This window comes from Lissotriton helveticus, chromosome 5_1 (assembly GCF_964261635.1).
Source record: "Lissotriton helveticus chromosome 5_1, aLisHel1.1, whole genome shotgun sequence".
NCBI lineage: Eukaryota > Metazoa > Chordata > Amphibia > Caudata > Salamandridae > Lissotriton > Lissotriton helveticus.
In genome coordinates this window covers 1,372,616,977-1,372,644,643 of record NC_136065.1, presented here as the reverse complement: position 1 = coordinate 1,372,644,643, position 27,667 = coordinate 1,372,616,977, and the positions used below count along the sequence as shown (strand labels likewise).

Below are 27,667 nucleotides of genomic sequence, written 5' to 3'. Positions count from 1 at the left end.
AGGCTGAGACACGGTCGATCAAGGTGACATGATCGACCGTGTCAAAGGCTGCGGAGAGGTCCAAAAGTATTAGTACCGCTGCTCCTCCCTTGTCCAATGTTATCCTTATCTCATCTGCTGCTGTTAGTAGCGCAGTCTCCGTTCCATGCCCCTGTCTGAACCCGAATTGGGTGTCATCCAGTAGGTTGTTGTTTTCTATAAATTTCGATAGTTGTGTATTCATGATTTTTTCGAACATTTTAGCAGGGAAAGGGAGACAAGCAATGGGTCTGTAGCTGGCGGGAAGGAGAGGATCTAAAGTAGGCTTTTTTAAAAGTGGCTTGATAATGGCCTCCTTCCAAACCGAGGGGTATGTGCCAGTTGAAAACATAGCATTGCAAATGGTGGTCAGAGCGGGGGAGATAGCTTCAGGGATGAGGTTAAGGATGGCGGGAGGGCAAGGGTCTAGTGGTGATCCAGATTTGGTGCGAGCGACAAGTTGTCGGATTTGTTCCTGCGTAGTAGCTTTGAAGACAGAAAAGTTAGGTGTCTTATTGGGAGAGGAACTATTACTCGAAGACTGGATTACCTCTGTACTGGCTCCGAAGAAGCTCTCTAAGTGTTTTTTACCATCGAGCGAGCGCACTGAGCGCTTGTTCCTCCACCTAACCCTGTGGTGCATGAGACAGCTATTACAGCCCGGCTTTTTTTATTTTCCGTGATGTCATTTTACAGGCTACCTGCACACACGGACCCTTGTTATTTGAGGGGTACCATATCTCAATATACCCAGACTACACATGAGTACAGGACCAGTAGAAAACTTTACTTGTGTTAAAACGACATATCCGAGACCAAAATCCCAAGTACAGCCTCCTCTTCCCAGCCAAACTAAAGGTAAAAAACAACAGAAAAGCCTTATTGTTCTTCTCGTCAGCGGAGGCAAGTGACTGGTTGGACTCCTAGGGACTTTTTGTTGCTTGTCTGGTGCCCTCGACAAAATCATTCCGGTCATGGGGTCGAGCAGATCGGCCCAGAACTGGAAAAAACAGAATCACTGGCAATCCTGTTCTAAGACTCAAGAGCTCTGGACGAATCAAGAATATGCCCTGATGGGACGCTGCAGACATCGGAAGCTGTGCTGGACTCTGGAGAATCGTCTCTGGCTCAGCTGGTGGGCCAGAGCGGAGACACCGCCAATTAAAGCTCGGAACACCCGACGGGGAATGGACAAGCATACCTGGCCCAGATACGTGAAACAATATCTGACATGAGGGAATGCAGAGACTGCCATATGGGGGGTGGAGGGGGGGGGGGGGAAATTGCTTGCAAGAGGCGCTGTGTTAGGACGTTGTTCCTTCGGATCACAGTGACTGGCATCTGTATGGGAGAGGTTGGAGATCTCGACCTCGCAACCCGCCAGATAGCCAACCAGTAGTGTAGCACAATATCAGTGTAAAGTTAAAACATGAGCTGTAAGTTCAAGTTCTGGCATTTATAGAGCGCACTACTCACCCAGAGGGTCTCAAGGCGCTAGGGGAATGGGTTCATTATTTGTCGAAAAGCCAGGTTTTGAGTTCTTTTCTGAAGGAGATGTGGTTCTGAGTAAGGCGGAGGTGGGTGGGGAGTGAGTTCCAGGTCTTGGCAGCCAGGAAGGAGAAAGATCTGCCACCCATGGTGGATTTTCGGATGCGCGGGACTGCGGCGAGGGCAGGTGGGTTTGTAGAAGGACAGTCGAGTGTTGAGGCATTCGGGTCCTAGATTGTAGAGGGCTTTGTGTGCGTGGGTGAGAAGGCGGAAAGTAATTCTTTTGTTAACGGGAAGCCAGTGGAGGTCTTTTAGATGTCCGGTGATGTGATCTTGGCGCGGGATGTCTAATATGAGTCTTGCTGACGTGTTTTGGATGCGCTGGAGTTTTTTCTGTAATTTCGCTGTGATTCCAGCGTAAAGTGTGTTACCATAATCCAGTCGACTCGTGACCAGTGCGTGGGTGACAGTCTTTCTTGTCTCGAGGGGGATCCAGCGGAAGATCTTTTTGAGAATGCGAAGTACGTTGAAGCAGGAGGACGAGACGGCGTTGACTTGTCTGGACATCGAGAGAGAGGAGTCTAGGATGAAACCAAGGTTACGTGCATGGTCTGTGGGAGTGGGTGCTGCGCCAAGCGCTAAAGGCCACCAGGAGTCGTCCCAAGTTGAGGGGGAAGATCCTAGGATGAGTACTTCCGTTTTGTCTGAGTTGAGTTTTAGGCGGCTATGTTTCATCCATTCAGCTACTTCTTTCATGCCTTCGTGAAGATTGGTTTTGGCGGTGTTGGGTCTTTGGTGAGGGAGAGGATCAACTGGGTGTCGTCGGCGTATGAAATGATGTTGAGGTTGTGATGGCGCGCGATGGAGGCGAGAGGGCTCACGTAGACGTTGAAGAGGGTGGGACTGAGTGAGGATCCTTGAGGTACGCCGCAGATGACTTCGGTAGGTATCGGTATACAAGGGAACCCGTCAAATTGGCCAAGGACCACGGGTGGAACTGGTTATTTTTGTTTAACAGAGGTCCTAGGTTTTATGAATAATACTTGGAAAGATAATTTACACAGACTCGTGATGAAGGCTGCGTTTGTCTTCTTCAATGTCCAGCCGGACCGAGAAGCATTTATTATGAAAACAATTTTAGTATAAGCAGAATAAGGCGAAACAGGTCGCACATTGATAACTGGGCACAAGCCTGTACCTAGTCAGAAGAAGACAATACAGGGGGAAAGAAGGAGGAGTTTACAGGCAAACAAGGAGAACAGGGTGGCTTATAATATAGTACAAACAATTTTTGGATAAGCACAAACCCACAGTAACTGCCGTAAAAAATATATAATTCATAAAACAAGCAGTACTGCTAAACAGTCGACGAACGTTTCGATCCCTATCTCCTAAGGTATAGTGGGATCATCTTCAGGACTACAATTGACTTTGCCTGATTAGTCGAGTGAGCCTGTAGAGTTAAAACAGGAAGGAAAAAGGAGAAAAGAAGATTCTTCATCAATTCATTACATTGGAAGGATTAAAAGGTTAAAATGTCAGTCAGTGACCACTTTCAACATGCAAAGTGCAACACGTGCAAATGCAATTGCTTGTTCCAAAGGGCACGGGTGCTTTTGTGCTCATATTTGGGCTTGAAGGAGACCGAGTGGTAGTGAGGCATACCGCATTTACAAAATACAAGGTAGTGCTTAATGGCAGGTTGTGCGGGGTGTTGCTAGAAGGGTCCTAGTGAGGGGGTGATGGCCAGAAGGTCGTGAGGGCGTGAGTCCTTAGTGTATACTATAATTACCACAAGCGGGGCAAGGTTGGCCCTGGAGTGGCTGGAGACACTTGGAATGCGCAATAGCTTCCGGTGTAGCTGATGCCTACAAAGAAACATTTCTGTCATACAAGGCAATCAGCAGATTCAAGTAGAATACAGAGAATTAAAAGGAGCCGGGGTTACCGTGTCCAGTTCGTGGTCGAGCGGCATCAGGGATTGTGCGGATCTAAACCCGGTCGGGTCGGTTCAGTTCAGACCTGAAAGGAGGGTTTTAACAAAAAGCAAAAGTCAGGACCCACTAGGTGAAGCCGGGGTGGCGGATTAGGTGCAGTGAGGAAAAAATTATTACCCTTGGAGCCTAGCATCTAGCGTGGGCTCGACGGGGAACTTCAAATGAAAGTTTCAACCTGTGAAACAAAAACCGAGCAATTAAAATCGGCAGTGAGAGACAGTGTATGTGAAGGCGGCGAGTGCAGGCAGGTAGTTACCGTCCTAGGCGGTTTGTAATCTCCGCAGGGCGCTCAATAGCGTGGGCCTTATCCGTGCGAGCCTGTAAGAGAAGAATACGGAGGGCGCACATGAGGCACATTGGCGCGAGAGGGACCCTCAGGGGAGCCGGGGTGATACGTTCAGTTCAGTTCTTACCGTGATGTGCTCGTAGTGGGGCCGCAGTGGGTTCCCGTCTGGAGGCTCGATGGCCTTGTGTTCAGCGTCTGCATGCAGCGGCGCCAAATGTGGTCCCGGCCGGTGGTGGTGAAAAGTGAAAACGGACTAGTCAGAAATGATAGTGATCCCAGTATTGGGCGCCATCTTTGAGTAGGCAAACCGGCGAGTGAGTGAAATACGTGCTTAAAGACAAGGTTTTACAGCATATAGTATCATAAAAAACATAAAACCAGAGGGGAGCACATATAATTATATGTGCTCACATCAGAATGCGGTATTTTGAAACAGATGGTCTCCAAATGATAAAAAACTCACAACTGGAAATGTTGCAATTGAACATGGACAATTATCTAGGCTCATGCATGAAAAGTTATGTGGAAAGAAATTAGCCATTCATAGCCAGCTTATAACAGGCTAGTCCAATCCTCTGTTCTGTTGAGACCATCCTGAATAGAGTTGAACTGTATGATGGACTTCAGCTCTTCTTTGTTGAGTAACTGTCCCATGTTGCCACCCCTCGGTGGGAGTCTCAGTACTTTCAGGACAGTCCATTTCAAATCACTTTCAGAATGTTTTTGGGCTGCAAAATGTTCCACCAGGGGTGCGTTTGGAGTGTTGCACCGGATGCGACTCCTGTGTTGCCCAATGCGGATTTTGACCTTCTGGCTGGTCTGTCCAATGTATACCTTTTGGCATGGGCACAGAATTAAGTAAATGACATTGCAGGTATTACAGTTGGAGAAGGCACGACATTGTATGGTGACGTTGTTAAAAGTGAAGCTTTTTCCTTCTATCGTACTGTCACAATTATTGCATCTACCACATTTAGCATGCCCAACAATGGGGGACAGACCCCATACATTATCAAGTGTAGCCAGAGGTAGAGAGTTGGGTAAGGCAGATGACTTCGGTGGCCTCTGAATAGAATGGGGGAAGTCGGACTCTTTGAGTTCTTCCAGCGAGGAATGAGATGATCCAGTCCAAGGCTTTTCCTTGTATGCCGATGTTGCTGAGGCGATGTATAAGAGTGCTGTGGCAGACTGTGTCAAAAGCAGCGGAAAGGTCGAGTAGGATGAGGGCCACTGTTTCTCCGTTGTCCAGGAGTGATCGGATGTCGTCGGTCGCTGCGATGAGGGCGGTTTCGGTGCTGTGTTTGGCTCGAAACCCGGATTGAGATGGATCAAGGGAGCTGTTGGATTCGAGGAAGGCGGCGAGTTGGCTGTTGACGGCTTTCTCGATGACTTTAGCCGGGAATGGGAGGAGGGATATGGGACGGTAGTTTTTAAGCTCAGAGGGGTCTGCTGTGGGTTTCTTCAGAAGGGCGCTGAGTTCAGCGTGTTTCCAGCTTTCAGGAAAGGTGGCAGAGTTGAACGAGCAGTTGATGACATCCCGGAGATGGGGTGCGATGATGGAGTCAGCTTTGTTGAAGATGTGGTGGGGGCAAGGGTCGGTGGGCGAGCCAGAGTGGATTGAGTTCATGAGGCGAATGGTGTCTTCAGTGGTAATTGGGTTCCAGGCGTTAAGGTTGTTAGTTGTCGGAGTAGGAACTGAGGGGGGTGGGGAGGGTTGATCGCTGGGAGAATTTTCGAAGCTGTTGTGGATGTCGGCAATTTTGTTGTAGAAGAAGGAGGATAACGCGTCGCAGAGGTCTTGGGAGGGAGTGATGTCGTTGGATGCTGCGGTGGGGTTGGTGAATTCTTTGATGATGTTGAAGAGTTCCTTGCTGTTATGATTGTTGTTGTCGAGACGGTCCTTGAATGCTGATTTCTTAGCGGATCGGATCAGTTGGTGGTGTTTGCGGGTGGCTGACTTGAGGGAGGCCATGTTGTCTGGGGTTGGGTTTTTTCTCCATATCTTCTCCAGAGTGCGGCATATCTTCTTGGATTTTTTAAGGTCGTCATTGAACCAGGGGGCCTTTTTGCTGGTTGGATTGATCTGGTGCTTTTTCAGGGGTGCTAATTCGTCGGCGCTGTGGGTGATCCATATCTTGAGTTTGGTGGCCGCCTGGTTTGGGTCCAGTGAGAGGGTGGTGGGGTTTAGGTTGAGTGATGTGAAGAGTTGGTCGGAGGTGATTTTGTTCCAGTTTCTCCTAGGAATAGGTTGAGGGCGATTGTGGGTTAGGGAGGTATTGTAGCTGAAGTGAACGCAGCTGTGGTCCGTCCAGTGGAGATCTGTGGTGCGATCGAAGGAGATTTGCTTGCTGGATGTGAAGATAGGGTCGAGCGTGTGTCCGGCTACATGGGTGGGGGTGTCCACAAGTTGTTTGAGTCCGACATTGGCCAGGTTGTCCAGAAGGGTGGTGGTGTTGCTGTCGTGTTTGTTTTCAAGGTGGTAGTTAAGGTCTCCCAGAAGAATGTAGTTCTCGGAGGCTAGGGCGTGTGGGCTGACGAAGTCCGTGATGTCATCGCTGAATTGGGTGCGGGTACCTGGAGGTCTGTAGATGAGGGTGCCTCTCAGTGTGGTCCTGGGGTCGGTGTGGATCTGGAAGTGGAGGTGTTCGGCGGTTGCAAGGTTATCGTCGGAGCTGGTTGTGATTTTGATGTTGTTCTTGTGGATGATGGCGATGCCTCCTCCTGTTTGATTGGTGCGGTCTTTGCGGATAATCTTGTAAGTGTCCGGTATGGCGATGGCGATGTCGGGAGCTGATGATGTGTTCATCCAAGTTTCAGTAAGGAAGGCGACGTCAGGTGACGTAGAGTCGATTAGGTCCCAGAGTTCTGTTGCGTGTCTGTGGATCGAGCGGGTGTTGAGCAGGATGCAATTTAGGTGGTTTAAGTCGGAGTTGTTTTTGGAGGACGTGGAGTTGGTGAGGGTCCTGAAGCAGTTGAACTTGCAGGAGAGGCAGGCGAATGGGCCGTGAGTACGTCCTGGGGTGGCTTCGCAGCATTGTGGAAAGCGTCCTGGGTTGAGGGCGAGGAGAGTAGCGGCATCATAGGTGATTTTAGTGGGTTGGGAGCGGCGGGGGGCAGGGAGTCTGGCGCTGTGCGCGGTCCAGGCGCGGACAGGCGTAGACGGGCTTACCTTTGGCGCACCTTCAGCGCGCATGGGGCGCGACCGCTGCGCGTGGACGCAGCGCGTCGAAGCATCTATCATAAGTGGAAAAGTGGAGGGGGAGCTGGGAGGCGGTAGCGTAGGGGGAGGGACGGGCTGCAGGCACAACAAAATGGTGGAAGCAACAACAACAAGGACAACAGGACGCTATGGGTGCAAACAATCAGGCAGCAACTGCGCTTAGGGGCCAATGCGACTAGTGCGATCTAGCGGTGGAGCACACAATATTGATAAAAGCACTGAGCAAAGAAATGCGGAGCACTATGCCACAGACCGGCTTCCAAGTCCGTTTCAATTAAGTTTATGGCAGTGGGGGAAGGCAGCGCTACGCACACAGGTCAGTTAAAGTAATCTAAACACGCAAAGCAATGCGAAGAGAGAATAAGCAGCGCTATGTACACAGGTCGAATAAAATATTGTAAACAAATAACGCAATGCGGAGCGCTACGCCGGATATCGGGTGCAGAATCAATATGATGAATGGCAGTGTGGACAGGCAGCGCTACGATACCACTATAGCGCTTGCAGGTCGGGAGGTAGGCTGGAGCGACCGCTTCACACGGAGTTAGGCTGGTCACCTGTACTAAAAATGTTGGAACTTGGTGAACTGAAATGGGAAACATGAGTTTGTGGTTCTTTGGTATTCTCGGTTTGGGGTTTTGTTGTGTGATGGAGCAGCACCTGCACGTTCTTACCATGTCTATCTCAATACTGGAGATGGGGACGATACTGCCCAAGGGAAAGTTAGATTATAATACAATGTAACTGTTGTGGTATGGTTGGGTTATTGATCCTACTTCCGTGTCTAATGAAGGAGTCAGGAGTGATGCGAGGCTTTTGGGGGCAGAGTGTGATGTTCAGTGAGGTGTGGCTGAGAAGCAGCAAAGAGAGTATTTTACGTGTACTATGTCAGGCCCCCTAACAAAGTTGATTACTTGGAATGCCCGCAGTATCGCTGCATTTAAAAAATGCAGAAGGGTGTTTGCTTATCTGAAATGGTACAGGATAGCAGTGGAAGGCTTACAGGAAACTCACATTTGGGGGACATCCTACCATGTCTATTGAAACGTTGGAGAGGGCAGCTTTACGCCACCTCATACTCAATCTTTGCAAGAGGGGTCCTTATATGGGTGGCTTCGGGATTTCTGTTTCAATATTTACATCATGTGGCAGACCTGACGGGAGGTATGTTATTCTACATGGGAAGTTAGACGACCAAGAAATCATTATTATTAACGTGTATGCTCATAATGCTGACTGTCCCTCCTTCTTTTCTGCCATGTTGGAAATGGCATCTCAATATTTAGGCGCACTGATAATATTGGCAGGAGACGTTAATTGTGTTCTTAATGGCTCGCTGGACTATGAGCCCCCAGCCCGGAGGCCAAACCAACCCCGCTTGACTGGGGCTGCGAGATATTCTAGAAGGCATGCTTCTATGTGATATATGGCGGGACCGTCACCCAACGAAAAGATTGTTCTCTAGTCACACTCCAGCGTCTGGAACTTTTGGTTGCTTAGACTATTGGTTTCTCTCAGTTGAGCTTACGTCCAAGGTGGAAGGGATAACCTATCTACCAAGATACCTCTCTGAGCACTCACCAGTATTGCTGAACCGAGAGGGTCCAGGATCACTCGGCGATACCCCTCTGGCGCCTTAAATCCAAAGCCTTAACAGATTCCCCCCTTTGAAGCTATAATCTCGAACGCTTGGAACGTTATTTTGAGGAGAATTGGAGGTCTGCCTCGAGCCGAGCACTCGAGTGAGAGACTATGAAAGTCGCCCTTAGGGGGGGTGTATGTCGACGTCCTATGGGGTCAGACATCAACTGGAAAAAGACAGCCACACAGGAGGCAAATTTGGGTAAATTGGCGGTGGTACTCCCTGTAGTCCTTCATACTATGACAGACTGGTGTGCCACCCAGGAGGCCTTGCTGGCAGATTGCCGCAGGTTAAAGAAATTCACGAATACTGCATACCGACAACACCTGCATATGGAGGGAGATAAAACAGGAGCTTTGTTAGCACGATTGGTTAAACAGGAATCTCCCAAAACACCCATCTTCCAACTCTGGGATAACAAAGGAGCGAAAGTACACACAGCGCGCGATCATCAAAGCTCTGGCTATGCATCTCAGTGGTGTATTTGCGGGACAACCCATTGGCTGTCCAGGACTTTCTTACCTCTGTCGAGCTTCTCGGGTTGGACCCGGAGGTGACAGACGTTCTAAAAGCCCCGAATAACAGAGAGGAGACCCTTGGGACCAGTCAACATCTCAAATCTGCCCAAATCCCTTGAAATGACAGGCTACCAGCAGAGTTTTATTAGAGATTTGCTCCCCCGCTGGTTGACCGTCTGCTAGAGGTTTACAATGAGGCACACCAGACTGGCACTTTACCGACCTCCATGCACGATGATACCAAAACCTGACAGACTCTTTACTGGCCAGCTTGTACAGGCAGATCTCGCTCCTAAATTTAGATGTAAAAATACTTAGTAGGATTCTGGCAGCACGCCTCCTCCCGAATTTGCCCCATCTTACACATACAGATCAGCAGGGTTTTTCCAGAAGCGTAGTAATACTCAATATGCAATGCATGGCGCATATGTGGCATGCCCCGCGCCTATTTGAGGACGATTATATTTTGGCACTTCCAGACATAGACCAGGCCTTTGATTCGGCAGATCGGTCTTATATCTGGCAAGATCTCCAGCGGGTCAAGGTAGGTGGAGGTTTTTCCCAAGTGGGTCCAACTGCTCTACGCTGCCCCTTTAGCCAGAATAAGAGTTGGAAGACTGGTGTCTAAACCATTTGCCCTCTGCTGGGGCACCCGTCAGGGCTACCCACTACCACCACTCTTGTTTGCAGTGGCTATGGAGCCTTTGGTGGCCACCCTGCAAGAACGGATGGGACTCAGGGGGGTTAAGCTGGGGGCGATCAATAATGTGGTCTCCCTTTATGCTGATGATAAGCTGGTATATCTCTGGCAGCTGACGTGTTCAGTGCCTCTCCTCCTTGAGGAGCTACAAAGGTTTAGAAATATTTCGGGTCTCCATATCAATCGAGGGAAATAAAAACTGATCCCCATAGGCAGACTGGTGTGGAAATCGGAAACTGAGTTACTGCAGGTGGGGTTTCTGTGGGTGGCCGAAGGAGCGAGATACTTGGGGATCCGAATGGTGAACACAGCCTTTTCCTACCTAGATGTCAATATAAGAAGAGTGATAGAAGGATTGTGCGGCTCAATACGATTTTGGCGAGACCTACCACTGTCTCTTATGGGCCGGATTGCAACGGTGAAAATGATTATCCTATCCCGATGTTTATACTTACTACAACACTACATGGTTCCCAGACATTACTTCCAGACACTAGACGGCTTCCTGGTAGACTTCCTGTGGGGCAACATGTGCTGGAGAGTATGCCTTGCAACACTACAGAGAACATGGAGTAAAGGAGGGCTGGAGGTTACTTGTTTGGAATTTATTATATGACATCACAACGGCAACACGCATTGCACTGGCTGGACAGTGACGATAACTGGGAAAGGGCACTCCTGGCGGGCATGTGTGGTGGCTGCCCTTTACCAGACCTCCTGATGCTAGGTACCGGTCCCCACATTGCTTCCATGCATTGTACAACACGTGGCTATAACATGGTAAAATGTGGTGCGACAGATAGTGCAACATGCCTCTATGCCCCAGATATGACCCTATTGGTGCTGCACCCTTTTGCATGCATCACTGATTCCATGTCTGTACGATGGTGGAGGGAGGGAGGATGTCAGCTGTTAGGGGATATGTAGGTTAATGGAAAATTCATCACCTGCGAGAAGGCAACGGTCTCCTTTAATCTGAGGACAGGGCAATGTCTGCAGTACGAAAAGATATACAGAGTGGCCCGGGAGATCTGGCCGTCTTTCCCAGAGGAGCCCCCCAATAATAATACACTAAAAGTGATGCTACTCATGGCTCAGGGAAGACGATTGGTATCCCATCTTGATCACGCCTTACGAGATGACTTACCATGTGGGGTGCTGCCGGTGCAGTTATAAAGGGATGCATTAGTTGAGGAGCCCCTATCAGAGAGAGAATGGCTATGGGTTCATGATGGGGTTCGGGGGTGTAGAGCTCCAATTCACATTTTAAGCTCCCTCAATACAACTTTGTACATCAGACATAACTTACCCCATGAACACTACATATAAATTATCCACCTTGATCTGATGAATGTCCAAGATGTGGGTCACGGCCAGCGGACCTTTTGCATATAACTTGAGCTTGTCCGACACTACTCTCTTATTAGGAAGATGTATTTGCACGCCTCCAAAGAGCCATGGGATGGGCGATCCCTATAGAGATCCGACAAGTGTTGTTGGGTTTGCTACCTGCACCGAAACACAAGACACTAAGTAGACTATTTGTTCTCTTGGGGCTAGTGCTAGCAAAGATACAGCTTGCCATAGGATGGCTTAGACCTCTGCCCCTGCTAACAGAGGACTGGGTAAGAGACATATGTGAGTGGGCGACTGCAGAAGAGGTACAGATGAAATTTGCCCGGAAGGGTGAAAAGCTTACAGACGATCGCCAGGCATTGCCCTTTATGTTATCTGAGTTGAGGGATCCGCAAGCCCCAGAGACACTTGAAGCATCTGATGAGGGGGGAACACAGCTGATGCTGGAGAATTGTGTGAATCGATAGTTAAGGTGAAATGGCTGAAATTACATTGGGTGGCCTAAGACAAACTCGTATATTTTAACCCCTTTCATGGATTGATGACTTGACACAGTGGTGGGGGGGAATCGGGGGAGTTAATATGTTAAAAGTTGAAATGGGATCTCATGGACTGAATGAAGAGTTGGACCTTGTTTGCTTAAAATATTACCATCACAAGAAATCCTATGTAATGTTGTTTTTTCCTCTCTTCATACCTGTATTTGTGAAATGGAATACTGCTCCCCTCCTCCCTTTCTCTCCTCCTGCTGGATAACTGGCAAAGTATTGATATTATTTACTTTCCAGGACAGCTGTAGTGGGGAGGAATGGAATGGAAGACTGATTTCCCTTCAAGTATTCCTTTGAAAACGATGCCTGTATGATTCCTAAATGCCAATAAAGTTACTTTAATAGAAAACACTTCACTACATCTGCAGGTAGTAAGATGTACTGGTGGTAGAGCACAATTCACCTAACTTTCCAGCATACAGGGTTTATATGGATAATTAAAAAAATGTTTGTGTTCACTGTAAAGGACCAACATTTGGGATGTGCAACGATATTCCATTCGCTACCTGGTACAAGGGTATGTACACCAGACACTTGCTGATGTGATCAACATTACGGACCAGTCATAGAGACTCTCAGAGAACTGTGGTGCTTCTGAAGAGTTCTCGAGCAGGATCCAGTGTCATCCCCATCTTCGCTGCAGTGGCACTTGAGGAAGTGGGCCCAATCTGTAGGCCTGACTGAAGTCTGGATTGACATTTGCCCACTGGCACTCGCTGCATGTCTGCAAACTGGATGGCATGACCACAGCACTGCCAACCCAGTAGCATGCAGTCCTGGTAACTCTGAAGACTGCAGACCTGCTGTGCCCATAGAAGGTGATCACACCGCCCCCCCATTAATGGCTGCCCTGGTACAGACTCCCATAGGTGCCAAGTTGACTGCTTCTCGGAAGATTTAGCACTTCGCCGAGGCACAAAGTGACAGACTAGTGTCCAGAAACCAAGTTATTGTAGCATACAGATCAGACAGCTGCCATTGTGCTCCCAACAGTGTCCAGATGTGCACTATTGTCACTGGAGCCCTGTTTCTGGAAAGAGGACTGCTGAATCACCTCAACCCTGGGAGGCCCTAGCACGTTCACAGTGTACTCACTAGAAGATTTGAGCCAAAGAGCCTAAGAAACCAGTCAGTAAGACAGTACCGAAGCCAGAAGAAGTACAACGCCAGCCATTCCTACAGCATTTTCTGAAGAATCACTGCATGATCTGCAGCCGCGACACCTGATTAGGACTGACTTGAGCTGTACCTTTGGTACAGATCACCAAAAGTGAACCCACATGTGGGATGCCCAAAGCAACTACACCACCAATGAGAAGGAACCGGTGAGAGACTATACAGGCTAGTTAGCCAGTGAAATAACGGTTTGCTAACAGGGGAGTGGGAGCACTGCATCTCAGCTGCAGACTATACCAGTAGAACCCCAAGACAATAGAATGGGGAGAGAAAGGGGGTAGAGTGCCTAGCAGGGGCCCCACCTTGAAGCATATGGGACTCACACCAGAGTATGGAGTATCTTGTGAATTATTGTAGTGCGCTGTATTGTGCCTACTTATCTTTTCCACAGAGAAGCATTGGGCTGAAGAAATATGTTAGAACTAACTTGTTGTGTTGTTCAGTCTTGAGGCTATACATACCCGCAGTAGCCTCCCTGAGAAGCCTGTGATTGCTCAACATCATTGCCACTGACTGGAAGGGTTGTATTTGGCCCAGTTTGCAGAGCCATAGCAGGACAGACCCTCAGACAGTAGAGGCAAACTTCTAAAGCACCCCTGGCTGTGGTCCAGTAGCTCAGTCTGTCTAGTAAACCCCCCAAACGGCATCCGACAGTCTCATGCCCATTTGCAAGACAGCTAGCGATCTGCTAACAAGCCTGACCCTTGTGCAGTATAGCACATCATTGTTAGGCCACCATGTTAAGAGTATAAACTCTACATGCAGTGTAGAGCTCCATCATCAAGTTTCACACTGAGAATATTTAAGAAATTTACAAAAGTAGTTTTCCTTCATTCCTGGGCGCTACTCTACCATGGATTCTTCGATATTTAAGAGTACATAAAATGTTTCTCAAGAGTTTAAAACCAGGGAAATGCAATCCAATAGTTCAGTAGCCCTGCAACATGACCTCCATTCTAGAATAATCTATGTCCACCAAAGATTAGCATGAATTCACACTCTGTAGTATCAACTTCTACCCAGACACATTGTTTAAGTCATTTGTCAGTTGAACCTCCTCATTGCAATGCCTCTAGAATGAACAGCTAATAGATTATTGGTGTCAGGACTCCCCCTACCACCAAAACAACTGCCCGTCTCTAATCTAATTACTTCAGCTCTCAGCTTGCCTCAGATTACATTTTATCGCTAAAGCTCAAACTTCATGCTCCTCAGCCCCATTTCCTAAAATGCTCCTTTCTCCCACACCCGTTCCAATACTCAACCAGTCCCACAGGGCTCAAGTCTGTCCAACTGTTTTGATCTTATCACACAGTCCCACTTACATCTGATACATTAATTCCCCCAAAACTGCCTCCAATAGCCAAGGCTGATACATTAAAAGCAGATCACCCCCTTTCCTTCATTTGCCTTCACAATCACTAATTGACAACTCATTGTCCCCCAACAACCCACACAGCTGACCGTCAATGACTAACTCTACTCCCTTGGCTATCGGCTTCCAACTGTCTCAGACCACACTCATGAGCTCACCCTTCCTCTACTCCACTGACTGCATGACAACCACTCCAATTCCCAAACCTCTCAGAGCACATTCCCCCCCCTCCAGCTAACAGGACTTACCTGTGTGAATTCGCATATGATTCTTGTAGTTGGTGGCGCTGGAAAAGCCTCGTCCACAGCCAGGCTCTGGGCACATGTACGGCCGTTCCCCCGTGTGGGTTCGGATGTGCACTTTCCTTATGTTGGAGGTAGTGAAGGAGCGTGAGCAGCCTTCGAATGGACACATGAAAGGGCGTTCACCTTCCCGGGCCCGAAACATAAAGAGAAGAAGAATTTTAATTGGTCACCAAGAGAATGAAAGACTCTTCAACCTTTACAAGCAGTTGCCTTGTGGATTTCTGTCACCCAGAGAGCTGCAAAGTCTTTCCCCCAGGTTAATCAACTGCCAGGAGTACACTCAATGTTCTTACCCAGAAGTGTGGTGTGACTGATAACATGTACCCATTATCTGAGGTCACTGGTAGAGTGCAGAGCATGAGGTAGCATACTTTATCGCCTTCAGATTTATACTACTTTCCCTCCCCTTTCCTGGAAGGAGGCTGCAAGACATGGGGGACGAGAACTTCGGAGCAACTGAGACCTTTCCTGGCAACATGTGTGCAGTACAGAATTACTCAGTCCGCACTCACACTTCGTCCAGAATGCGACAAGTCCTGAGGGAGTATCTCCTGCTCTCACACATTGTTCAGCAAGAAATCAAGCTAGAGCCCAGGCTTTTCTCTATTAGGATGCATGGTATAAATCTGCTTAACCCATCCTCTTATAGCCGCCCTGGCACCTGATGAGTGTGGTAAGGTCACTGCCCTGGTGGTAATGGTGTAGAATCCTAAAGCCTTTCTAAATACCGCAGTAACACCAAAATGTTTTATTGTTCTAACACTCCAAGTCACCTGTGTGGGTTCGCACATGCTTCTGTAGGTCACCTGAAGTCTTGAATGCCTTATTGCACATATCTTCCGGACACTTGTAAGGCTTCTCTCCTGTATGGGTGCGAACGTGGCTCTTCAGTCCATATCCTGCAAGGAGAAATATGTGTAAAGGTCATCAGATGCTTGAAAGGCACCCTAATTGGGTACAAAACCTTCAACATGTAGAGAGGTTATTAAGAATACAGTCAAAACGTTGTTCAATACTAGGTAGAAATAGATAAACCAGGATACTTGTACAATATTTGAGCTGCTGTGCGACTGTCTCAATGCATTTTATGGAAACAGGCGAGAACAAGCGAAAGAGGGAAAGGGCAGAGGGGACACAAACTACCATTTAATTTTCCAAAATCCTAGTTTTCCATAATGGGCGTCTTCACTAAATTCATAAACTGGGACTGCCCCTATCCAGAAGTGAGATCCCTGAAACACTTACTTGAAAGAGACATCAGTCAAAACTAAATGTTGTCTATTTCAATTACAGCAATGCCAAAACGACATTGGTGGCTTTTTTCTAAATCTAATTAATTTGTGGAAGAACTACTAAATAAGTAGTATTGGATCTTGAAACAACACTCTTCTGAACGGAAAATGGAAATAAGATTGACAAGAAAACTAGTACATCTACTTGCCCGGGGGTGGGGGCTTGCATCAATGTACTTGGAATAGAGGATTATTTCTCTGTATATTATAATATCAATGCTCCATTTGGCTTTGCTGTCTGGAAAAAGATGACTCAGAGAGACTTGTGAATGGGAGGACATACATTTAACGTTTGTTGAGTTTTTCTCCAGATATTGTGGAATATATACTTAGTTCCTGCCGTATGGTTTTATCAACCGCTGAGGGCTATTAACAATCAAGAAGAAGTCATCAGCCTATGCAGACAGTTTGAATTCATGGGGTTGGACTGTGATGTCATCTGTAAGTAGGTTGCTTCTGTCAGCAGGAGCACTTAAACAGCACGACCCGGAGGGGAAAAATAGGCTATCCCTGTCGAGATCCCCTAGTAGCCCCATCTCACGAAAGCTGCTCTTTCACCTAAACCCTATTTTACCTAGAATAATACACTTTACCAAATTAGTCTGCGAGTAGTACATGGCATTCCAGTACTCTAAAGAGGTAGGTCGATTCCACTCTGCCCTCTGCTAAAGGCTTTCTCTGCATTGAGGGCAATCCCACGTCAGTGCGTTACTTCTCTTCTTCCACTAGTGATATAATTATGACCCCAGATGAAGCCAATCTTGTCCAGGTAGATTGGATAAGGAGCACAGAGTAGAGACGTGTTAAGAATATTAAAAACATGGTCAGAATCTATTAGGGAGATGGGTCGATAGCTCACGTTTATCCAGTTTGAGGGTGATTATTTCCTACATGAAAGTTCTATTAGGGTTTTTGTTTGTTGTAAAGAGATTGACTAGAGAGAAGCTTAGGAACTAGTTCACCTTTTGGTGAGTGAGAATATTCTGCAAGGATACTATAGTTGCTTGTTTTTAAAAATGTTATTCAAAGCTTATGTAGTGCGAGATATTTCCAGCTCACTTATATCAGCTCACTGTTGGGGCAGATTGTGATGATGTGGGAGCTCATGAAGGATAAAGGCAAGGTAGGAGTCAAGTGCTGACTTTGTAAGCATCTTCTACTTCATATATAGTCCCTGAATACTTAAGGTATTCAAATTGTTGATTGTAACCTCTCATTTTCAGTCCCTGATTAAAGAGATCATGGATTTCTCCTTCTTTGCTTTGAAGTAATTATCTAGAGGCTTACCTCTATTTCCACCCACATGACATTTTACCTTTATTTTTTTTAAAAACCAATATGATCAGCCACTAGGATGTACCTTTAGTGCTAGTTGAATTATAGCTTGAGGTGGGTGGAGTGTGCCTTTGTGAGATTATCTTGAATGACCTTTCCTTTTTTCTCTGCATTTGAGCAGACTACTTCTCAAACTCATTTATTCTAGCGGTTCAAAGTTACTCATTGACATGCGTTTCTTGGAGAAATATAATACTTATGTTTAGTTTTTGAAGATGTGATACATTTTTTTCTAGCGCACTGTCATTTATTACTTTGATGTTACATGAAATACTTTTGATGTTAATCATTATTTATGCAATGGTGTCTCAGACGAGACTCATGGCAAGGAATATTTTCCTCTGCTAATGAATGAAACATGTAATTACTACAAACCATATATTTATGCCACATCTAAGAGAGGCGCTGCTCAATGCTATATTTCATATTCTCCTATTTTTTTGACTCTGGTATTTATGAATAATACATTAAGAAAATAAATAAACAGGGTTGTTGTTTGAATGAAGAGAATGGTAGAGCAGAACAGCAGCTCTTGCCTGAGTAGCACTAGATTATTGAATGTCGCCCAAAAAGAAAACTTCTCTATAAGTTTGCTCAGAACTCCCGAATATCAGAGATTCCGATGCAATGATTGGCACAAGTTAATTCGGAGCAAAGAAGAGGAAATATGAATGCACTGCCATAGATTTTGTTGAAAACCCTCACCTAAAATGGTGGCACCAACTGAGCGGTTGTAGCAGCTTAAAGGTTAAGCTGACAGGAAAAGGATCAGATGCTTGTGAATGAGACTGCTTCTCAACTATTATTTGCTTCCTTTTGAGACCGTGAGTTACAACCTGTATGCTGCCAGCCTACATATCTTCTCTTTTGGTGGAGTACTAGTGAGGTGCACTATAATCATTTGATCTTTGAAGCCTTGCTCTACATCACTGTCAGATTGGATCGTCCCACGCTTTTCTCTACCCACTTATGCAACTAATAAGCGGTTAAATATCTACGAGCCTTGGTCTTTTTTTTTCTCCTCCACAAGTGATCAGCAATTTTTTCAGATTACACACGTGGTCACAAAATGTTTGGATTCCCACACTCTGTTCCTCCGGATTAACTATTTATCGATTGTGAATATATAAGGTGTAACTAGAGCAAACCTCAGAGCTTGCGTTCTTTACTTAAGGCGTTTATTTAAAACTAAGTAAGTTACAATAACGTCTGTTGAATTGCCTGCTGTTGATATCGAAGTTTCAGTGCATTTCAGCACAATACACACTCCTGATCCATAGAAGCCTGGCGATTCTAGAGAGTATTTCTCTTCAGTATTAGTCACTGTTCTCTACTGAATTGTAATAACCAATTCTGCCTGCAACTGTTCCACACACAGTTACCCATAGATTTAGAATAACGAAGGGTCTACTTTACAGCTATCTTATCAGCAATCATATTGGCTAAAAAACGTTTTACCAAGTCTATCAAGTATCTTACTACAGGGTTGTTTTACCATAATCTGAGCTTCTACAATCCATGATTTTTCCACACACATACCACAAGAGAATGACTGGAAAAAAAGCAAATCAAACCTCAAATGCTCTAAGGCCAAGCCACCGAAACCAGACTCCCTTGTGAAAGTAAACATGACATCAATTTAAACAAGATCTAAAAAAGATTTCTCCTTTGAAACTAAAACTATGCTTCTTTAGAAAGAAATCTCAGAGTTTGAAGATCAGAACAGAAAGAGGAATCTACGTATCTTTGGAATCACTAAAGGAGAATGCTCCTGCGTCATCTTCCTAGATACTTGGTTCCCTCAAACAACAGGTATCCATTTCACCAAAGATTTAGAGATGGAAAGAAGGCACTGTGTACCTTCTCATATAAATCCACACCACAAACTACCTTGACATATAGTAAGTAAGCCCTTGAGATACCACCATATGGAAAGCATTATTGACTTTAAAAGGAAAACTAGACTTACCTTAATGCAGTTCGGCAGAAGTTTAACCTAGGAGTAGCCTATATTAATATGGTAATGGCACAGTACTCTGAACCCAGTACTAGGGTGAGGGCTGGAGGAATTATGTATAACTGTTTTCCTTTTAATCAGAGCACCAGCTAAGGATGCCCGCTCCCTCCTTATTTCTCGTAGCCCTGGTACCTCTTTTGCACACCACTAGATCAAATGAGAATATCATGGGCATTACATTCAAGGACATGATAATGAGCGTCAGCATATGCTGACGATATGTTGGTCATGATTGAAGATGCTACTGAGTCGATCCAAGTTTCAATAAATACAACGGAGTAATTCTCAAAGATCTCTGAACATACTCTTAATAAAGGCAAGTCAGAAGTGAAATTAAAAAAGCAAGGTACTAAAAATATATTGGATATTTTAGAGTCATCATGGCAATGCCAGCACATAAAATATTTACACACATAATTCAAGAATACAAAACAAAGAATAAATAAATCAAGCACAAACCTGCGGAACAGTTGGTCCCCAAACTGTTGGTGGGGCAGGCTTGAGACATTAAAAAGTATCTATTAAGTATGGCTCCCCTAACTCTAACTACTTTTTAAATAAACTGGATAGGATATACAACAAATTCCTCTGGCAAAACAAAAAGCCTAGAATCTTCGAATTTAAGATCATCAAAAGAACTGCCCGGTGTTAGTTTGGCTAATTTTAGAACCTATCAAACAGTCTTTCTTTTTAAACACAACATTAAGTGGCTAATCCAAAATAAGGATTAGCGCTCATTGTGGCTAGAAATAAAAGATTTGATTCTTCCTATTGGTAAATGAATCTTGTTCATTCCATGCATAAAGTGGTCCACTTACATTCTAAATATATCTTGCTTAACAATAAACTGGCCATTCCAAAAGTTAGATCACTTCTAGACAACAAACTACAAATGTCCAATTAGGCCTCAATTTGGAAAAACCTGAAAATTAAACTGGACGGCCAGTCAGTACATTGGCTGGATTGGGCTTCCCTAGCACTTGTTTTGATCAAATATCTGGGTAAAATTAAAATATCTTTTTGTCTTTGCTAACTTACAACACACTCATGCTTTAAACAATATTAATTTCGATACATTTTTAAAACTAAAGCCTACTTGAGTTAGTTGATATGTATAGCTAGAGATCCTTCTCTACCCCAATTTGCCCATAGTCTAGATGAGATCAGCCATGAAGTTTCCAAAATCTATTTGTTTCTACAAACAAAATCAACAAAATTACTTCTGAAAACTCAGGTCAAACTATTTAATTTGATACAGCTACGGAAATCCCCCATTACTGATAAAATCACTCAACTGCTATCACAACCTAAATACATGTTCCTACATAGAACATTTTAGACCCCTTAACGTTAACACAAACTGAACAGGAGACAAGACACCTTAAATTGGAACTGCAATATCCACATTATTAATTTATATTCTATGCTTTTCTTCTGTGCCACACTAGTAAAATTTTTGGAAAGAGGTGTTTGACTTAACAAAAAAAAGATCACTAAAATACAACCAGTAGAAGAGTTTACAAACCTCCTTACAAGTCCTCTAGCGCCCCAACTTAAATAGCAGACAGACATATTTTAGATCGGATGCTTACTTTAGCGTGTAGAAAAACACTCCCAACGTGTAATTTACCGCTTGGAGATAACAGCTCTCATTTATTAGAGGGGGAGATAATGTCTCCCAGAAAAACTCTCTTTGAAAAACAACCAATCTGGAATACGCTAGACAATATTATGTATAATAATTAAAAAAAACACCTTGAAGATTTAAAAGTACTGGATAGGTTTGCTTTTTGTACTTGAACCGTACATACTCTGTTATTCCAATGGTACAATTCTTAGGATTTCATTACAAGACCGGAGGCTACCATTATGCAATAACCTTTTATTGTGCCCCAAAATGCAGCCCTTTAAAGAACATACATTACATTATGAATAAGAACATTCCAATAAGAACTTTCAAAACAGCATTTAACTGCATGGTAACTATGCATCTTCCTCTTGTATTTGCTGCTCCTCTACACTTCAGTATGCCTTCACTTGCTTTAGCTTTACTTGGCTTGTATCGGTATTTAATATAACTTTCGCTTACCTTAGATCAGCTCAGCTGTCGCAGTGTTCTTTCTTTTCACTGCCTTTCAATTTTTGGTTGGGTTATTATTATGTTTTATTCAGGATTTCTTTGAGGTAATTTGTACTCTCAAACCTCTTATTTCGTTTTTTAAGAGGTATTTTTTTTTAAGTCACTTATGTCATTCTTAGACTTACTTTAGGGCTGGCCCTGGCGGCACTAGCTTGTTGTAAGTTTGCTGTGCTCTAGGTGATTGTGGTCCAGGGACACAAGCTTTTACCCGTTGTTTCCTGTTATTTTTTCTTTAACCGCAAACCTCAATAAGAATAGGGAGGTAGCAAGAGGACACAGGAGCTCAGGGAACTCTCCTTGGCCTCCTGCTAGTCTCCTCTTCCAGCCGCATGTCCTGTAAAGGCGCACGGCCTACACAAACCCTCTCGGAATCGGGAGGCAAGGGAGACGCCCTTCAGATTGTCTGCAGGACTGAATGTTAAGGGTTAGCCCAAGCAGCTACCTGCGACCCTCCAAATCTCTTCCCCGAGTCCACTTAGACGCACGGCCTACTAAGGGGCATTTCATATTAAGAAATAAAACAGGACTGCCGATCAGAGGGGTCATGTTTTTCTGGGCTTAAGTAATCATAAAACGCTATGCGTTACCATAGCTATATGGGTAGCGTGAGTTCATAAACGCTGAGACGGTAGGAGGAAATTTGCTACAGACAGCCACATTTAAGATCCTTGGGAAATATTAAAAAAAAAATGTAAAGAAAAAAAGCAGATAAAACTTTGGACCCCCATTTAAGGCAGTTTCCTCTTTTTTGAGATATCATGTCTGATAACGAAGTGCAGGGAATCGTTAATACTCCCCTCAATGAGAATATATTTATGAGATTTTTGGAGAGGGAGTTTAAGTCCTCCCTGAAGGAGGCGGTGGATGCCATTATTAATAAAAGAAATAGGGTTTCTTCTGCTGAGGGGACTCATTGATCCTTTCACAGGAGGAAACCCCTTTGCCTTTGGAAAGGAGGTAAGGCCTTAAAAAAGACCAGGCACATGACTAATAAAGTTCCTTGTTGGAAGCCTGAGCGCTGCAATAGAGTGAGAGTTAATCTAGGGTAGCCTTAGTGCTACAGATGACCCAAGTTTCCATAGTGGCACAACTAGTAAGAGCAGCCATATTGGATCAATTAGCATGGGTGTCCCTCGTGGCATAAAAAAAAATCGAGTGACCTTCATGGCGCAAAAGACTGCAGTTTTCAAACTGATAATGAGGAATACCCTTTTGGAATGGACTTTGAGAATGAGGTGGATTCATTTTTTTTCTATGTTCTAGAAACCCTAGATAATGGTTTGGACCAGCCTTCTAGTCAAAGGCAATTAAGGACCCTTCGGGAGTGGAGATGTTTAATCCTACCCATATCACACATCCGAGAGGGTCAGATAGGTGGCCCATAGAGCATGTAACAACCTTTATTAAGTTCTGGATTAATAAATCCCTTGACAATTAGATACGAAATTTAATGAAGTCTGAGTGCCCCAGGCCTTTCCTCGATAACAAATAAAGGATTACGCCCAATTTAAACCCAGAATTAATTACCTTCCTGTTTAAAACAGGTTGGGACCCACAAAGATGCCCGAGCGCTGCCTTTAGCAGTGCCAAGAGAAAGTGTTTTAGACACTCTGACAGAAATCTGCATTTGGTGGAAGAAGCCTCATTAAGGGCATTTAAGGGCAACGTGGCTGGAGTCAACGGGCTTTATGCCTCTTTGGTAATGCCAACGCTGGCTTACCTGCAGAGCCATGGGGAGCTTGCCTAATGAGAATATACTCCAAGTTGGGAGACCTTGGTAACAGGATACCCAAGGAGATCCAAATGGGTAATGGAAACAGGCAACTACAGGTAAGAAGTAGGGCAACAGGTGCAGGAAGAATGAGAGAAGGAACAGAGGGAGAGCAAGAGAAAGAGCACTCGCACTCGCAAATGGGAGGACAGGCAGGGCAGAGCAAGAAAGAGGGGTAAGAAAGGGGCAGAAGGCATTTGCGGACAGAGACTGCAAGCAAGGACAGATAAGCGCAAGTAAAGACAGGGATGTGGGCATGTAAAGGTTGGTAGAGTAGGTTGAGACATGGGGGAATACAGGCTAGGGAATTGTAAGGGGTGGCATTCTAATGAAGAATGGATAGAAAAAAGGTCAGGAACAAGAGATGGCAAGAAGAGATATGCAAGCAGCCACAGCGGAAGCAAGCACGGGAGAGAATGCAAGAAGGGATAGAGGAAGGTCATAGGAAGCAATAAGGGACATAGGAGTGTTATAATCGCCACTTCGGCGTCTAAGTGGCCAATAAGAATAGAAGATGGAAATAGATACGGAACACCTGTTGTTAGTACTGGCAAAAAGAAAAAAAAGAAAAGGAAAATACATTAAAAAAAAAATAATCAATCGATGGTGATCTTAGGAGATGGAAATATATACGAAACACCTCTGGCTGGATCCGGGGAGGTGTAAGAGGGGGAGGGAATGGTGGTCATCTTTAGATGGAATACTGTGAAACAAATCTGAACTGGATACTACAGTTCATGCAACAACAAAAAAACAGCCCCTCTACAAAGAATTAAAAAAAAAAAAGACTATGAAAAGGACTCGATAGTCAACTTGAAACCATTTGCCACACTTTGGATTATAAAGAAATAAGAAAAATGTTTGCGAAGAAATAAACATTTTATTAAGAAATGCTATGATGTTGAAAGGGCTCTTTATGAGATATTGGTGGGGTAGTATAGGAATGTAGGATCCTTCTGCATGGTTACCCTCCACTCTTTGCCTGGTGTTGCTATGTTTTACTGACTAGTCTGACTGGGATCCTGTTAACCAGGACCACAGTCTTTGTGCTTCTTTCCTACATTGAACATGGTGAGCACTTCGGTACGCTCCAGATTGGATACTAGTGTAGCCTTCTAAGTCCCAAATATATGGTACTAAGGTACCCAGGGTATAGGTACACCAGGGGTCTCCAATGGGCTGAAGAATGTAATATGCCACCCATGGGAGACCACTCAAATTGTGACCACAGGCCTGCCATTGCAGCCTGTGTTAGCTGGTGCAGGAACCACTTACAACAGATATAAGTGTTCTTATATCTGAGGTCACTGCACTTAAAACCTATAAGTCACCCCTGAGGCAGGGTGCTCGGTTAGAAGTGTGAGGGTGCCCCTGCATGAGCAGGACACCCCTACGATCCTCGGAGTCTATTCTCCTGGGTTGTAAGTGCATCAGCCATTACAATACATAGAGAGGCCATGCATTATTACCAGGTGGCTATCTCTCAACTGGCTGTGTCATGTTTGGTATCAAACATGTTGGAATAAAACCCCCACACTGTAACGGTGTGGGATGTATGATTCCATGCACTGTAAAGCTCCTCTGCGAGGCCCTCAGTGCTCCCACTACCAGTCTTCTAGACCCGGACAGCAAACTATGGCTGCCAAGCAGACACACTATTCTGACCTCCAGCTGCTGAGCCAAGCTCGAGCAGGGGAATGCAGGACAATAGGTTTCCTGTCACAGGGAGGTGTGACCACCTCCCAGACAGGACTTAGTGTATAGGGAAAGGGTGGAGAAGCTTTCCAATGCCACTAGACTGCTTTGAAGGGCACATTTCATACCCTCCTCGCATACTCCAGTTGAAACCAGTTTAGGGAGCTGTTTGCTCCCGCTCTGGCGCGAATCTGGACAAAGAACATGGGAGTATCCTCCCCACTGTCCAGCCCCTCCAATGGGAGAGGCCAGTGAATCGCCCTAATCCTTTTCTTAACGTACTTGAGGGCTTACCTGTGGGTGGGTCCTAGATTCATCGTGGGACATGATTCAGATTCAACACCACTTCAACTTCAATCGTCTGGGCACTCTGGACTTCGCTTTGGGAACCAAGACTTCAACTGGGAAGACTCCTGATGCTCCTGGTCTCATCGCCCTGCAAGTCTGCTGCAAAGCCAGTACTCCATACAGGTTCTTCAGAAGAACTGCGGACATCCAAGACACCTGAAGGAATCTCCCTTAGCGGTGAAGGAGTCACTCCCCTGCATCCGCAGGCACCGCAACGAAGAGGACTGGTCTTGCTTCCGGAGCTCCTACAGACTCGGAAAGGCTCAGCAAAACAGGTGGTGGTTCTGCAACTCCCTTGAGGGCTGATCTGTCTTCACAGCAAGTTTGAAATCAGTATCCCTCGTAGGAACCTCTGGAGCAGTACCCCTGTGAACAGCATGGACTTGCCATTGCCAAGGCTTGTTGACTCTCTCCTCCAGAGATCTTCGGGCTCCAAGAAGCTCCAGCCTCTCCTGCAGCCAAGATCTTCGCCTACACCACATCCTTTGCAACATGGGCCTTCATCCTTAGGTGAGCTGCTCGAGGTCCTCTTGCGGCTCCAGTGCCTCCGCCCTGTGGGACCTCTTTTGGGTCTTCTTTGTCTCCAGTTGGCTCCCCTGCTTGTTCGGGCCTGCTCTGAATTACATGCTCGTGGTGAGTCACTCGGACCTTGCTGGTCCTGACACTGCACCTTTTTCGACTACTATGCTTGGTGCTGTTGCCAAGGCTTATTGGAGCCCCTGCCAGACACTGACCCCTTGGCCCCTGCCAGACACTGACCCCTTGGCTCTTGACATCCGACATTGGGACAACTCGTGAACGGCTCCTGGTCTTCCTCAGCATTGCCTGGTCGGTACAGCTGTAACTTCAAGGGCACCGTCAACTCTCCTGCATCCCTGACATCGGTGGGCATTCATCTCCTGTGCCTACTGGTCACTCCTGAGTGGCATATACTCTGTCCTCACTGCTTGCCGGTACCCCTCATCTTGAATCCATCCTTGGTTACACTGGACACTTTCACCTCCTTTGCCAGCGGCATCTTTTCTGAAGTTCTCCATTGTGGTCTACAGCAGTTTCAGATGTCACTTCACACCTATGCACCCGGCTTCCTTGGTGCAGGTATCCTGGTTCCTGGGGTATCCAAGGGTAGGATGACTCTCCAACCTTCCATCTTCCATAGGGTTTCTTCAGGGTCCAATGGGAAGGGTCCTTCTTTAAATCTGCAACAGCAACTTACTCATTGACTTTAATGGAGTACGAGGTGGGTTCCCACTCTGCAGACAGCCTCTGTGGGGTTCCTAGATACTCACCTGCGGTGGTTTCTTGGGTCACAGACTATATGTCTTTAGGGTCCATTCTGGACTCAATTAGTGGTTCACATTCGACTATTTTAGTTAATGGTTTGGTCTCCCCCTGGAGATCACTGTGTATTCTGTGCACCTTATATATTCCATTGACAAAGTATTAAGTGTATTGTGTTTATATCTCCAGGTAGGAGATACCACAATGTGTTAGTGAGTGTTAACAATAAATACACATTTTTTATAACTACACTGTGTGGTTCTTTTTCACTTAGCTCATACCATAAGATTAAGTGCTGGTAAAACAAGCTGCTTTAAACTCCTTCTGGACTAAGCCTGGAGGCTGCGCTCCCCAGCTACCACTTAGAGAGCTTTCTAAGGTTGTCTAAGAGCACTTAAATTACCACAAGTGTTGTCTGGATTAGTGCAGGGTGCTTCACTTATATAAGTGAGCACCATATAAGCCAGCCTCCTACAGGTAGTTAATACGCTATAACAAGAAAATAAATGATCAAAACAGAACAGATATGCCTGCAGCCACACACTCTGGAGTGGTCTAGCAGTTTCAGGTGAAGTGTCTCACTTGAGAAATCACCTACATAAATACATTTAAAAAAATGTTTAAACAATGGTTTCCTTGGACTTTTTTTTATAAAAAAATCAGTGACAGTTGAAGACTAAGGGAAAAATATAATGCTAGTTTGTGTTCTGATATGTGTAGTTCAGCTTTCTTACCTGGAAAAGTATCATATTGTGATAAAACACACAAGCATGCTACTCGCTCCGGACATGGGACTGATGTCAAAAATTCTCAAGCCCTGTCATTCTTGACTTCGAATGAGACTAAGCCTTGTAAGAGCTACCATTGGCTACTATCACATGCCAGACGTGCGTTATATGGGTGACAATTAAAATACAGTCTTGGATTCAAACAGGCTGCACTGTGGGATAAGGATGCATGTAAGTGAAGAAATAAGTGATCTAGGGACCTCGTTCCAGCTAGAATGTTTCCCTTCTGTACTATTCATGGGCTCTCCGCCTTGTGTGGTGATATAATGAGTAGGCAAGGGACTAGGACCTCGTGCCAGGTAGAATGTTTCCCTTCTGTACTATTCATGGGCTCTCCGCCTTGTGTGGTGATATAATGAGTAGGCAAG

The 27,667-nt window shown here is 45.5% G+C and overlaps 1 protein-coding gene across 1 annotated transcript in view; it reads right to left on the bottom strand.

The window, feature by feature from the left end:
* The window catches only part of ZNF76 (zinc finger protein 76), a 284,990-nt gene that overhangs the window by 134,840 nt on the left and 122,483 nt on the right, over positions 1–27,667 (bottom strand). The window contains exons 8-9 of the mRNA XM_078644308.1: positions 15,406–15,531; positions 14,576–14,755 (exon numbers count right to left, since the gene is read on the bottom strand). Of these exons, the coding sequence (XP_078500434.1) occupies positions 14,576–14,755; positions 15,406–15,531 (306 nt within the window). The remainder of the gene's footprint in view (positions 1–14,575; positions 14,756–15,405; positions 15,532–27,667) is intronic.